The sequence below is a fragment of the Plectropomus leopardus genome, chromosome 18, assembly GCF_026936395.1.
Source record: "Plectropomus leopardus strain MGB_pleo_1.0 chromosome 18, ASM2693639v1, whole genome shotgun sequence".
Taxonomy (NCBI): Eukaryota; Metazoa; Chordata; class Actinopteri; order Perciformes; family Serranidae; genus Plectropomus; species Plectropomus leopardus.
In genome coordinates, this window is record NC_142193.1 from 32113447 (window position 1) to 32128596 (window position 15150).

The 15150-nt window shown below is 37.1% G+C and overlaps 1 protein-coding gene across 1 annotated transcript; it reads right to left on the reverse strand.

Moving 5' to 3' along the window:
* Positions 1–311: 311 nt before the first annotated feature.
* Positions 312–4646, reverse strand: LOC121956134 (uncharacterized). The gene is made up of 5 exons (XM_088069067.1): positions 4013–4646; positions 2757–2853; positions 2520–2552; positions 2348–2401; positions 312–1668 (listed from the first exon to the last, which is right to left on the reverse strand). The coding sequence occupies exons 1-5, from the start codon at positions 4136–4138 to the stop codon at positions 1637–1639; spliced, it is 342 nt and encodes a 113-aa protein (XP_087925193.1). The 5' UTR covers positions 4139–4646; the 3' UTR covers positions 312–1636.
* Positions 4647–15150: the final 10504 nt, after the last annotated feature.

The following is a 15150-nucleotide window of genomic DNA, read 5'->3' on the forward strand; positions in this document are numbered from 1 at the left end:
TGAATGTAGCACCAGATGAGTAACTGTTATACAGATAATTGTTCAGTGAGTGAAGTATTCCTTTAAACCAACTGTAACATGAAAAATTGATCATATGTAAGAAAGATTTAAGATGAGTCTTTTTTTGGAGAATCTGTGTCTTGTTGTCTCCCGTACTTCTCGTGGTGTCGTCTCGTCGTGCAGTTTTTCTGCGTGCCAGTGGCAGCTATAGACGGGCAGCTTCAGATAACTGCTTTTAAACACATCTGAACAGGGTCAGCATCACCTCCCACAGGCCTCCAGTCAGCTGTTGTAGTTCTGCAGCACTTGAACGCACCCTGCTACCTGTTCAAACTCAAACACAAAACGTAGCGTGGCATCGGTATGTAGCTCAGTCGTGCTTTTGTACTCGCTTCTCCCCTTTTCTTCCTCTTCAATAAAAGCAAACGGTGAAACTAATATAAGCGTGGTCACGTGTGTGTGTTCGACAAGTAACGCTTTCGTGACTGTTTGACGTATTTTACACTTCTCACTCTCCATGTTGTGATAACTGTGTGTGTGTTGATGCATGTGTCCTAAATGTAGTCCAGATTGTGTATTTGAGTGTAATCAGTGAATTTGCAGCTCAGCTCCTACAATAAGTCTAAAATACACTGTGGAAACTAAATAGTTACATTCAGACTGTTCAGGTCCAAAAATGCTCCATTGAAACCCATTCAAACTGACATTTTTGATCCCACAGCCATTATCATATATATACATATATACATTTTAATCTAAAAACATGGTGGCATCGTGACAAAAACCTTGCATTCTGTAAATTAATGAATATTTGATATTTATGATTAGGACTGATGTTGGTTAAAATATAAACTCAATGAAAGTAAAAAATAATATTGATGTGTAACATTTTTTAAGTTTAATTTTGAAAAGTTCATTATGTGTGCAGAGTGATTTAGTGTGTGTGATATTAAAACAGGCCCCAACTTGGTTGCTTTTTTCCCCCTAAATGTATTAACAATACCTTAAAATTATCATTTAACGAAAATGTCAACACACTTTTTTTCCTCAATTTTTGGGCCGTGTCTTGAGAAGTCTTTCACTGTCTTCTCAACATGTTTGTGAAAGATACCAATCAAGTCTGCTCAGATCTCAAAGGATTAAATCAGCTGACGTGTTTTTTAGGAGAGGGAGAGTAAAAACTTCCTGAACATTGAACACTGAGGGAATCCAAACCAGAAGTTTCAGCTGGTTGCGATCTTTAATCATCACCACTGGATGCCGCTAAATCACCTTAAATCTGACAAACTGCTCCTTTAAATATCGGATTCAGCAGCATCTTTTTTCACAGTAGAAACAGAATAAAGAAACACTTTGTTAATATTATCAGCTTTAATGGATTTGAAATAAGCAAACTCTCATAAAAGACGTCAGACTTACATGTACATATATTTAAATATTTTTGATAACAATATACAGTGGATTACAGCGTATGATCGGTGGTAGTTTTAGTGAATTTGCAGCAGTGTAAAATAATTCCAGTGAATGGGTGTTTAAATCGTCTGTCCTGTGTCCCGTCGATCAACAGCAGGACTGAATCATTCAGGACTTTACTGTTGGATCTGAGCTTCGAGTATTTTTCTTCCATGTTTCATCTTCAGTAGTCAGATTTCCACTCCTCTTCAACATCTGGAAGAAAAAAAATAGATTCAGGAGACTCAATCAAGGCATGTGTCAAATAATAAAATAGTAAGAATTTAGTTTAAAAAAAAACTCAACATATATATATATATATATATATATATATATATATATATATATATATATATATACATAGACACAAAATTTTGTCTTGTTTTGTTAATTTTCAGGTATATTTTTTTCTTCTTTTTTCTTTTCTTTCTGATTTCTTGCTAATTTTGGGTCATTTCTTCTTAAGTTGCCTCATTGCTATGTTTGAAAAAAAATCAAGCCAATTTTCTCAGGTTTCTTAACCACCACAGGTTTCAAAGGATATAATATGTAATCATGATGAATGACTGAATTATACTAATAAATATATTATAAATATATTTCTTCCCTAGCTTTTCTCTTTTTATACCTGAGACATGTTTCCCTGAGTTTTAGGGAAATCATAATTTCTTGCCATTTGTGTTACATTTGCTATTAGGTTGATTATTGCCGTTTTTTCCCTTTTTTTAAGAAATTGCATAGATTTGCTCAGGATTTAAAGGTTTAAATTCCTGAAGGTGTCTGAAAGCAGCACAAGAAAAGTGATTTTGCTTTGTTAAACAAAAACAAAGAGGGAAATTACAGATTTCTGTTTCATACACCACAGTATCATTTTGCATGAAAGAGTTTGCATTACCTTCACCTAAACTTCTTCTGCCCATGAGTCCAACAAACATCTCCCCTTTATTTCCTGATGAGGAGAGAGAAAAGTAAGACCTCCATGAGGGTCGTTAGAGACCAAACGATCTCAAAACTGGTGGGAAAAAACAAACATCGATGTCTTTTTACTGCGGTGTAATTAAACTCACTTTTCTTGCCCAGTCTCACAGGCTGAGATGCACCTGGAATAAAGGCCGGATAACATGTTGCAGAGATATTTAAATAGTTCAACACTGAAACCACAGCTTGCAGTAGTAAAATTATGCATATATAATTGGAGATTCAAATAAAAAAGTACAATATGTAGGCTACAAAAGTACCACAACTCAGCTCTAATATTCCCACAAAGTGCAATTATGCATTTGTTTGTTTGTTTGTTTGTTTACCCGAGCTCCTTCCCATCAGGCCGTGGAACTGCTGCGCTTTAGACCGCTTGATGAGGTCTGCCAGCCGCATGGTTATTCCTCTCTCTAGCGGGTAGCCCTGCACGCGTGCACACACGTGCACACACACACACACACACACACACACACACACACACACACACATTGTGAGTCATCACAGGTTTGGTCTAGGAAAGCAAATTAGCTTGATTTCTTCCAAAAACAAGGGAAGAAGGCAATGAGCAACTTAAGAAATAGTCCCAAAATTGGCAAAAAAAAAGGTAAAAAGTTAATTGAAAATTAGAATATGACCTTTAAAAAAGCTAAAAATCAAATTGAATTATATATCATGTCATATATATATATATAATATATATATATATATATATATATATACATATATATATATATATATATATATATAATTTATCTATTTATTTCTCTAAATAATTGTAATATAATTAAACATTTATTTTTAGGCAATTTTTTAATCACCTTTTTCCACGATACAATACAATAAGAAATAATACGGTACAATACAAAAAGATACGATTAGATAAGAAGATAACATAAGAAAAGATACAATACAAGACGAGTCATGACATGACATGATATATGATACGATACGATATGATACGATACAGTGCGATACGATACGACATGATGCAATAAGATACAATACAATACAATATGATAAGAAATGATACAATGAGAAACAATAAGAAATTATAAGATACCATACTCTATGATATGATTGGCTCCTGCCCATGTTTTTTGAAAGAAATCAAGCCAATTTTCTCGGGTTTTAAAGGGTTAACGGCATTGCCTGTGTGTCGCTCTCCGCGGTGCTGAAATGTGAGAGCATCTGTAAGTGCGTAAAATATTTTACTAAATGAACGCAAAGAAGGAAGGCTCTTTGGCAGTTTGGGGATTTCACCTCAATCGGACATAACTCGTCATCTGAATATTTTACAGTTGAGAAAAGTGGAAAATCATAAATTACATTTAAAAATTAAGGAAATCAGGAAAAAGATCTCATTTTGTGCGGAAAACAGATTTTTAACCTCCACAGACGTGCGTAAAGGCGCGCTAAGGATATGTTTGGATTATTACACCAAATATTTGTTTTTATTACTGAAAGTGTAGATTATTTTGTTAAACAATAAGTTGTTTTAAATTAAATAAAACATACATCCATTTTAAACGCCTCTCTACCGCTTTTTTTTTTTTTAAATTAAAAAAAAAGGTGTTTTTTTTACCTGCCAGTTCTCCACCGTCCAGATCTCTCCGTCCTCTTCCTCATTGGACAGCGGGGTCCCCAGCGCCCCGAAAACCTGCACGAACACGACCACCAACAACACCGCCACAAACTTCAGAGCCTCCATCGTCACCAGTAAAAAAAAAATTAAAAAGCGGCTGCAGATGGTCAAGAAAAAAGAGCCCGGTCTGGACGCATACAGGACGCACAGTAACTTTCCCCAAAAAAGCTGCGCGTTTCGCTCTGCGCTTTGTCTCCTGCGCGGTTTGCTCTTATAAAGTGCGCGCGCTCGCTCCTCCCCACCTCCTCCACGCGGAGGTCATCCGTCCTGCAGGTCATCCGTGACTCAGACGTGATGTGACGGTGAGTAAACTCCAGCTTATCTAAAGCTAACGGAGAAAAACTGTGCGGGATGTTTGTTTCTGCATTTTCTCACCTGTGCGCGTGATTAACGAGCTCATGAGCCTGAACACCTGCACCGTCGTCCGTTTTCCTGCGCTGCTTTCAGACGCCTTTTACAAACATTAAAACCTCTGAAACATGAAAAACAACAACTTAGGAAAAAATTAGGAAAAAATGACAAGCAAATGACCCGAAAATCTGTTGTTCGTTCGTTACAGGAAAGATACTTATTACTTATAATTATTAGAGGTGTATTGAAAAAAAATAAAAAAAATATGATAATAACAATAACATGCTTAAAATCATGTCACTTAAATATGTACACTTGTCTGTATGTAAGCACTTCCTTTTTATTATATTCTTGTTTTTATTTTTATTTTTTTAAATTGTGCCCTTTGCCTTCTCCCAATGCTTTTTTCATTGTTTTTTTTTTTTTAATTAAAATTTCTCTTTTTTTTAAAGGGTTAAGCAGCAGAATATGGTCTGGGTGAACAGGGCCGTAGCACCACATTCTGGGTTCTGTGCAGTCTTTGTGCCCCCACGGCCCCCCGGCCCTCCTTTTTTGATCCACAACTTTTAAATTTTTCTTTTTTCATAAAGTCAGTTTGCTTTCTTCCCCTTACCTTTATTTTATTTTATTTATTAAAATATATTTAGAATTATCATAACTATATATATAAAGATATTTTCACAGAATATTTTTTTTCCATCACCATTTTCTGGTGTCGTTTTATCTTTATTTTATTTTACTTTATCCTTTGTTCTTCTCTGTTTCTAGATAATTTTCTTGTACTTTTTAACAATTAGATTTGCTTATTTCTGGGTCATTTCAAGTTGCTCATTGCTTTCTTTCCATGTTTTTGAAAAAATCTGTTTCAAAGGGTTAAATGAAGTGAAATGAAACCAAAAAACTAACAATAATTTTTCATTTTAGGCTTCTCGAGGGCCCCTCTCTCATTGGGCCCCTCAGTAAACAGACCGACATTTCCAGCCCACCACAGCAAGCAGAGTGAAGGCTGATGTCGACTCCACTGTGAGTTATCAGGTCAATGATGGAGAAAAAAAGGGGCCACAGGCAAAGACGGGTTGAAAATTCACCAAACCAGATCACAAATAATCCTGACACGGTTATATTTTCAATTTGAGGCCCGCCGTCAGACCTGAAGCGGGTCACCACCCTCTTCTGTGTCATCTTTATGGCTCGTGTCACCTTCTGCAGGTGCAATTAGATTTTCAGCCGTGATGTATTCACGCTGCGTTTGTGTGACTCTGCAGGTGGCGGGGCCCGGAGGCGTGATGAATTTATACTTTAAATAATCACTGCGGCAACAGCCTCTGACAGCTTCGCTCTGTGACACGTGGCACGCTCCGGTGGAGGATAACTACAGCACATTTTACATTTTGGACATTTTTGTGAAACTTATTGTTCAAACAGTAGATTTTCAGGGTTGCAAACACCGTGACTCTGTTTTGTTTGTGCATTCTTGCGTCCCCCATGACTCATTGGACATAATGTTTACCACAATGTGTCCAAACCAGAAGATCAGGGCCCCTTAAATAATAATAATGATAATCATATTCTGATAATAAACAGAATTCATATAGCACATTTAAAAAAAAAACATGGTTTACAAAGTGTTCAACAGAATAAAACATTGAACAACAGAATCACCAAAGCGTTAAATAAATAAGAATAATAGCAGCATCAATAAAACAAAAATAAAATTAAGCAAGAAGATTAAAAAAAAGAAAAGAAAAATAAAATTAAAACAATAGAAACAAATGGTGTCAGAAGCAACAACAGAAGAAAAGCCCCCCAAATCAATAAGAAATTATTGAAAAGTTACTGGAAAAATACCAGTAAATAAGCAAAAAGCAATTTTCTCAGTTTCCGAAGGTTTAAATGCTTGTGAAAGACGTCGAAATGCAGCACAACAAAACTGATATCAATCCAGGCTCTAAAGGGTTAAAACAGCAGGACAGGGCATGTGGTAAAAGTCTCTGATTGTCCTTCTAGAGTCTAGATAATGTGATGAAAAATGACGGTGAAAGAAGCTGCACACAGTCAGTCCGTGAGGTCGACCTTCAATCAGTCATCTTTACCTGCAGCATCAGCTACAGCTGACCGCTGATTAGTCGTTTATGAATCCATTTCTTTAATCTAATAACAGTGTTTGGAGTTTTGTGTTACTCGTTCTGATGAGAGCGCCTCTGAAAAATTACCAGCTGCAATCAGTCTCTTTTGACAATCAGGAACTATTGAGAACCAAAGGAGGAACGTCACTGTGTGAAACTGAAGTTCACGACTCTTCTGCAACATGTGGGAACTTCAGTGGGAAAAAAAAAACGTCGTCTGCAGCCATGCTCGGCGCGGACGAGTCAACAGTCAGCGCCGCTAACTTTATATATATATATATATATATATATATATATATATATATATATATATATATACACCATTTTTGGCATATGGAGCAAATACATGCTATTTCCACTGGGACCACTGCCATATCACAGGCTGTCATCATCAAAAAATAAAAAAAAAAATAAAGTAAATAAATAAATAATAATATCTTTTTAATCTAAAAACTTAACATCGTCAAAAACGTGATATTATTATATTTCTGATTAGGACTGATGTTGGTTTAAAAAAGTAGAAAATGATATTAATGTGTAATCTTTTTTATGCCTGATTTTGAAAAGTGCATTATGTTTGCAGAGCGATATGAGTGTGAGTATTTGACACTGCATAAAAAATAATGAATGATGAATGTATAAAAATCAATGTTGCTGCTGATCATGGACATATCTCGGGCTGTAACAGTAAAAACATGTTGTGTATTGAAATAATTCTTTTTTTGTGTGTGTTCTTTTCATTTAAACACATACTGCCATCCTGACAAAATCTTGGCATTCAAGGGGTAAAAATTCTGAAAATGAATGAAAATTTGATATTTAAGATCAGGAATGAGGTTGGTTAAAAAATAACTCAATGAAAGTAGAAAAACATATTAATGTATAATATTTTTTAAAGCTTGATTTTGAAATGTGCATTTTGTACAAAGAGTGATATGAATGCGTGTGATATTGAAACGGGCCCTGAGTGTTACTGGAACCGTCAGTCCTATAAGAACTGTTTCCTTAAACAGAAAAGGTTCTCCAGAGGCGAATAGTTCTGGAGAACCTCAGCCCTTCAGGGGGAACCTGTGTGGAACCCACTTTAAGACTGCAGCACCTGAAATGTGATTCAAAGTGTCAAACAGCAGCAATAAAATGTTTTTTGTTTTCTTGTCTCCTTTATTTTAACACGTGCACGGTCCTGAATCCTGGAGACCGCCTGCCACGGCGTGACGCTGGACTGCTGCACGGCTCATTACCGCAGTTATGCTGAAGCGTTCTGCCATGACGACTAAGTGACTCACATAATTGTTGAAGTGAATGTTCAGTGTCAGACTGTGGAGCATCGTGTCGGCTGTGCTGGGCTGACAATAGTTTTTTAAAAAGAAAGAAAAAAATGAAATGTGCGCCTGTACAAGTATCACAGAACATAAATACTTCCAATGTTTAGTTATGTGACATAAAATACATCAATAATTACCACCGTGAGCTCCGAAGCTTTGTAACCTAACCTTAACCCTTTAGTTCATTTATAGCCTGACATTTGCTTTTTAGGCCACTGAAACCCGGCTCTCTGTCTCTCTAACCATCTCTCTCTCTGTCTCTCTAACCATCTCTCTCTCTGTCTCTCTAACCGTCTCTCTAACCATCTCTCTCTCTGTCTCTCTAACCATCTCTCTCTCTGTCTCTCTAACCATCTCTCTCTCTGTCTCTCTAACCATCTCTCTATCTGTCTCTCTAACCATCTCTCTCTCTGTCTCTCTAACCATCTCTCTCTCTGTCTCTCTAACCATCTCTCTATCCGTCTCTCTAACCGTCTCTCTAACCATCTCTCTATCTGTCTCTCTAACCATCTCTCTCTCTGTCTCTCTAACCATCTCTCTCTCTGTCTCTCTAACCATCTCTCTATCCGTCTCTCTAACCGTCTCTCTAACCATCTCTCTCTCTGTCTCTCTAACCATCTCTCTATCCGTCTCTCTAACCATCTCTCTCTCTGTCTCTCTAACCGTCTCTCTAACCATCTCTCTATCCGTCTCTCTAACCATCTCTCTCTCCGTCTCTCTCTCCGTCTCTCTCTAACCATCTCTCTCTCCGTCTCTCTCTCCGTCTCTCTCTCCATATCTCTCCGTCTCTCTCTCCGTCTCTCTCTCCGTCTCTCTCTCCATCTCTCCTTCAGGCTCAGCATCGATGCCACTCTGCAGTCGTCAATATCTTCAGAGAAAAACTTCGGTTTCTTGAGCGGCTGCTGCCAATAACCGTCTCAGAGGAGAACTTTGGTTTGTGCTCTAATTCGAGCGCTGCTGCATCGACTCTCGGCTGAAACTTCGCTCTCTACCTTTATTGGCAGCTCCTGTGGTGCAAAAACAAATTATAACGCAGTGGAGTTTGTGTGGATATAAATATTCAAAAGCTCAGTGTGTCGTCTTCGGAGATTTGTGACTTGTTTTCCTCAGATTCGGGCGTTGAGCTCTGGGAGAGATTCGACTCCGCAGGATGAGCAACACGTGGGTTTTGATTTCTGGTGGATTTTTTTTTCAGGGCGTGATTTGGGCTCTGGGTTTTCCCCGACAGCATATTAGCGCTGACATTAGCTTATTGGAATCAGCCCAAAACACACTCATCAAGAATCACATCAGGATGAAAGTCAGTGGAGATTATTTGGTTTGTGCAGCTTTTAACCCTTTGAAACCAAAGCAAATTGGCTTGATTTCTTTCAAACGCATGGGGACACGGCAATGGGCAACGAAAGAAAAACTGACGCAAAAATTAACATGATTTTACTAAAAAGTACAAGTATATTACCAAAAAAAGGAAAAAAGGAGGGAAAAACATTTTTAAAAAATCAAACTAACTTAATAATGTGACATTTTTGTATGTAATTATTATAATTTTGTATCAATTCTTTAACCCTTTGAAACCTGAACCTTGTTCCTTTCGAAAACATGGTAATAAGGTAATGAGCAACAAGAAGAATTATACAAAAAATGATCAAGGAATAAATCAAAAGTACAAGAAAATACAACAAGCAAATTCTAAAATAATTTTTAATATTTCATTCTGATAATTATGAATATATTTTTTCCCTGGACATTTTCCCTAGATTTAAAAAAAAAAAGTTTTCTGAATCAACTTATTTCTTGCAGTTTGTGAAGCATTTTTTACAGAGTTGCTAAATACCTATTTTATCATGTTTTTGAAAGAAATCACACCATTTTGTTCTGGGTTGAAAGGTTTGAATACTTGCAGAAGTTTTATACAAAGCAGACAAGACTTTTGGCGTCAAACACAGACTTTGGTTATGAAATGCAACATATTTCAACATTTATTTTCAATTGTCATCCTTTTGCCTCTCATTGCTTTTGCTTTTTTTTTCTTTACAGTGACTCTGGAGAGAAATCTGCAGAAAGAGTTGAAGCTCATCCTAAATCCAGTTATCCACCGAGGGAGCTGTTTTCTCCCAACAAAATAGGAGGTGTAACTCTCACCTCTTTCTCCAGGGACAAGCAAAGACAACAGACACACACACACACACAGACACACACACACACACACACACACACACACACACGCATTTCTCTCATCCATTTACAGCAAATTCATGACTACTTTCCCCCCGTTGTCCTTAAGGACATGTTCTTTTGGAGGAATGTTAATCACCATAATAATGATAATATTATGGTGGGGATAATGACACCCAGAGGAGGAAAATAAATGCAGTCAAATAAACAACCAAAACACAGATAATATCATTTTGTTCTGTGTAAGCTCCAGATGTTTACTTCCTCTTTATATGCTCTTACTCGATAAATGCTCTTTAAAATGAAAACAGTGGCTTCACCGCTTCGAATGTATAGTTTAAAAAAGAAAAAAAACTGTTTCCGGACTTGGAAATTTGAAGATGTGCTTTCTTTAAAAATTGTCCAAAAAAATTATTAAGGAAAAAAAGATTGCCAAAAAATTTTAGAGAAAAGGAAAATTGCAAAAAAAAGTTTTTGAAAATGACCAAAAGTTTTTTTTAAAGAAAAAAAGGCAAATGTTTTTAAAGAAAAATAATTTTCTTTTAAAATAGTACCAAACTTGTAAAGGACAAAACAATTGCCAAAAAATAAATAAATAAAAATAAACATTATTAAGAACATGTACTGGGTTTGAAAGACTTTTTTTTGTTTAAAAATTGGCAAAAAAAATTCTACAGGTATGGGCTAAACTTGTGTTTTAAGTGCATGTGTTATTTACACTTTGCCAAATAAAATTGAACATGTGGCACTTTTTCTTATGGGTGGACCTTGAACTAATTACTTAGGAGAAATCTGGACCAGTTGGGAACCAGTGGCTTAGTGCTTGTAGAAGATTTTCTTCTTTTTTGCAGCTGCATGTCATCTTCTATCATTACATCCTCCAGTTTCCTTCAGACTCTCTGCTGTATTTCACATAACACAGAAACAAAGATAAAAACTGAAAAAATCACACAGGTCCAGAACTTAGGGGAGATGAGAAGTAGCTTCTTGACCTGCTGCCGATCATTTTACCGCAGATCCAATCAGCTTTTTTTCACCTGATCAGACTCGGCTCACCTCTCCCTCCCTGTCCTCTGACCTGGTTCACTCTCACCATCAGTCTCTGTCTAAACAGCTAATTCTGCACATGCAAACCCACGTGAGCAAAGTGCAGACCACCGCGCAGGACGTCAGCACAGGTGATAAACACAGGATCTGCACACTGGAACTGCTTTCTTTAATCAAGCATTGCTTCATCGCATGAGGCTGATTCAGATCATGACTTCAGTTTGTATGCTGTTGTCTGTTTTCAGCTCAGTCGCTGGAAAAAAATGTTGGCATTGTATGTTTCTGAAAACCAATAATATGTAACATTTGTACCTTCAAAAGCTTCATATAAACTTTTCTGTGTTTTTCCAGAGGATTTTTTGGCTCGAAACGTGGATGTTTTCTGTCTGTTGTCTCTGTTTTCCAATTTTAGAGAAAAAGAAAATTGCTCAGTTTTTTAAAAAAAGAGTCATTGAGACATCGCTGAATGTTTTAAAAGAAAAAAATATCCCAAGTTCTTAAAAAATGCCTCAAATTTTAGAGGTAAAAAATCTTTAAAGAAAAAGAATATTGTCAAAGATTTTTAAAGAAAACATGAGGGCATGTTGAAGGCACCCAGTGTCTTCAAATCCTACAAACAGCCCTGGTTTTAACTTGTCTAAATGCTCTTAATTCTTGCAGTACTTTTAATTTATGAGGAGATATGATGTTATGATGTTATTTGTTTGTTGTCCCTCCAGTTTGTAGCTGTGCTCATGTGGGCACTTGTGTTTTTTAGGAGGTTTTTACAATGTCGAGAGAGAGTGGCAACACTGGAAGAGCCCAGCTGCAAACGGTTTGGGCAGCAGCACGATCGCAGAGGTTTACTGGAACCGAAAGGTTTGCAGACAGAAAGGAGGCAGAAAGGTGTGAGCACAAAAAGCAGCTCTGGGGATCAAACGGAGGCACAAAACTTTTAGGCTGGTTTATGTAGAGAGAGTGAGCTGATGAGGCAACGAGACGCAGGTGAGGAGGAGGGCGGAGGAGGGGAGGCGGCTGCAGACACAGGTGGGGCTAATGGGTGAAGGGAAAGGAGGGAAAGTTTGAGGGTGAATGAATGAAAAATGGCCATAGCCCTTTTTTAAAAGATAGATAAATAGTAACTTTATTAATCCCAAAGGGAAAATATATATATATATATATATATATATATATATGTGTATATATATATATATATATATATATATATATATCACCTTTTACTAAACTGTTGTCTGTTATGTTTGTTGTTGTCTATTGTTTTCTCATCATAATAAATACTAAATACTACTTAATTGAATTGAATTGAATTGAATCAGTTTTCACTTCTACTATTTAAGTTTGTGTGGGACATTTCTTGCCAAGTTGCTCATTATGTTTTTCCCATGTTTTTTAAAGAAATCATACCAGTTTGCTCACATACATTTTAGACAATTAAATCCTAGTGAGAAAAACATCTGATGATGAAAACTGATGTTGATCTTTTAACATCTTTCCTTAAGTCATTACATCAGAAAAATTAAAAATGTAGTTTAATTGTTTTAGGTTTTGTTGTTTCCATCCTGCTGATTTCATCTCTGGTCATAAATAGCTACAGAAACATTAAAACTGTATACTGCAGAGCTGAAGCAGCTGGCTCTCTGGCTGACAAACAGCAGCTAAAACACATATTGCTCCCTGAGGAGAGTGTCCAACTTTATGCATGTGTGTATTTTTCTGAAACTTTTCATCCCCCATTTTTCCACCGGCAAGCTCTGAATCCATACAGCATTAATTTGCTCCATATGTTATAGGTCTCTGCTGAGCTGCACCAGCACAGGTAATGAATTCTGGTGGTAAATACGCCTGGATGTTTCCCCTCCAACTTCATAATTAGATCTCTCAATCATTTGCTGCAGAGCTCTTTGGCTTGCTTGGGGCTTTAAAAGGTAGAGAAACATGTCTGTGAGAGTTTTATGTCTGTGTGCGTCGGCTGTGGCTACATGCGTGTAATTTATAAATGCACGTATGAGGAGAATTTACAGCTGTGTGTTTCTGGATTGAAGCAGGAGTGGATCCTTTGGAGACGCCGGCTTGTTAAATGGAGCTTAAGTCCGCTGAAATGCGTGAAGATGGGCATTGACTTAACGTCAGAATGAGAGATACATGCTGCTAATTTCCCCGCTGTGTCACAGCTCGGGATTACTTTCATGAAATAAATGCTGCTTTGTTTTTGCTAATTGCACCCATTGCTGTTTCAGAGTGTTTCTACACAAAGACGTTCAGAGTAAATGAAGTAATTGCATGCATTTTTCTTTTCAGCCTCAGCTGTACTTTGCATGATCAGCCCAATAACCTCTGTAAAACGTCAGAGGAATACTTTGACTTTTTAGGAAATAAAGATAAATAAAAATAAATAAATAAATGAAAAACAAGAAAAATAATCTGAAAAAAGTGCTAAATAAAAATATCATAATAATTTTGTGACATAATTTTAAATACCTAATTATGATTATTATGAAGATAGTTTTCTATAGCTTATTTCCCTAGACATTTTTATTTTTCTTAAATAAACAGATAAATAAAAAGTGAATAAACAAGACAATAATCCCTGGCATTTATAAAAATTATTTTCTAAATCTATTTATTTCATGTAATTTATGGTTCATTTCTTACTGAGTCTCTAATTGCCTTTTCCCTTTTTTGGGGAAAAATAGCAACAATTTGTTCAAAGTTGTATACTTGAGAGAGGCATTTGAAAGCTCATGAAAAGTGATGTCGCTCCAAGTTTCAAAGGTTTAAGCACAAAGAGTAAAAACCGAAGGAAACAGACGGCCTGGTTTGTCAAAAAATAACTAGATCCACCCGCTAAGCTCACTAATTAACGTTTTATATCTTGTTTGTTTAATTCATACAAAAACCACTGGGAGCACTAACCCGGCTGCCAAGTTACCGGTCCCAGGAAGGAAACGGTCTGGCACATAACACCCCGTAAATCAGCAAATTGCTGTTTTTACACTTTGGTTTTAGTGTGGCTCAAAGCAACACAATATATGTGCATATGAGCACATTTTTATGTGAGCTTTAAAGGTGCTGCAGGAGGAATTCTGTGGAGATTGGACAGAGCTGGGCGCGCTGCACCGCCCCGTTCTTTCAGCCTGTTCTCACTCCAAAGTCTTTGTGTTTGGCGTAAGATATAGACGCCATAATGACGTAATATGAGGAGCATGAAGGACAGGACGACGAATCCAACAAACCCCAGACTTTCATGCAGGAGTCCGGTGTTCACTTCCCATCTGAATGTGACGTGTATGAGGTTTTTTTTCCTACACTTTACCATGTACCTTTTCTGCCTAATGGCTAAATTCCACCGTATCTGTCAACGCCACATTAGGTCACGGCATCGCCTCCAGAGCCGATTGCGGGCAGTTTTGACAATGCTGGTGATTCCACCGGGCACGCCACTGAGCGTCCCAGCGGCGTCCCGCACTGCTCCGTGGAAAATACGCATGGCAGGAGGCGGACAGCAGTCGCATCAAGCCGCACAGAGCAAGTCGCACAAGGCAGGAAGACAAGCAGCAGTATCGCTCAATTTTCAAAATAAAATGCCTTTCACAGACTCAGGATCATGTTTCACTTGACGACACTTCACGACAGTATCTATTCTCCTACCAGCAGCCCTCTGAACATGAAATAGACAGAAAGTAGATCATAAGTAACAACAGAACTGTATTTAAACAAAAACAGAATCTCTAACAAAATCTCTACATATCTCTGTCCTTCACAACTGTGTTATTAATCATTCATCTGTTCAATTATTAACATAGATCTGTTTTTAACTAAAATATAGCCACAAATCTTCGATCTGTTCTATGTAAAATTAGATTTTTTGTCCTTTGCGGCACAACAAAGTGGGTAAACACACACACACCAGCTCATGTCCTGCTGTGTATCCCATCCGGCCCGTGCTAAGTGATAGCCTTTCTATTAGCCAGATGACCGTGTGTTGACAGAGTGTTTGTCTGCCCCACATACTGTCTTTGTAATTATTGATAATGACTAAAACAGTCCAGACCGG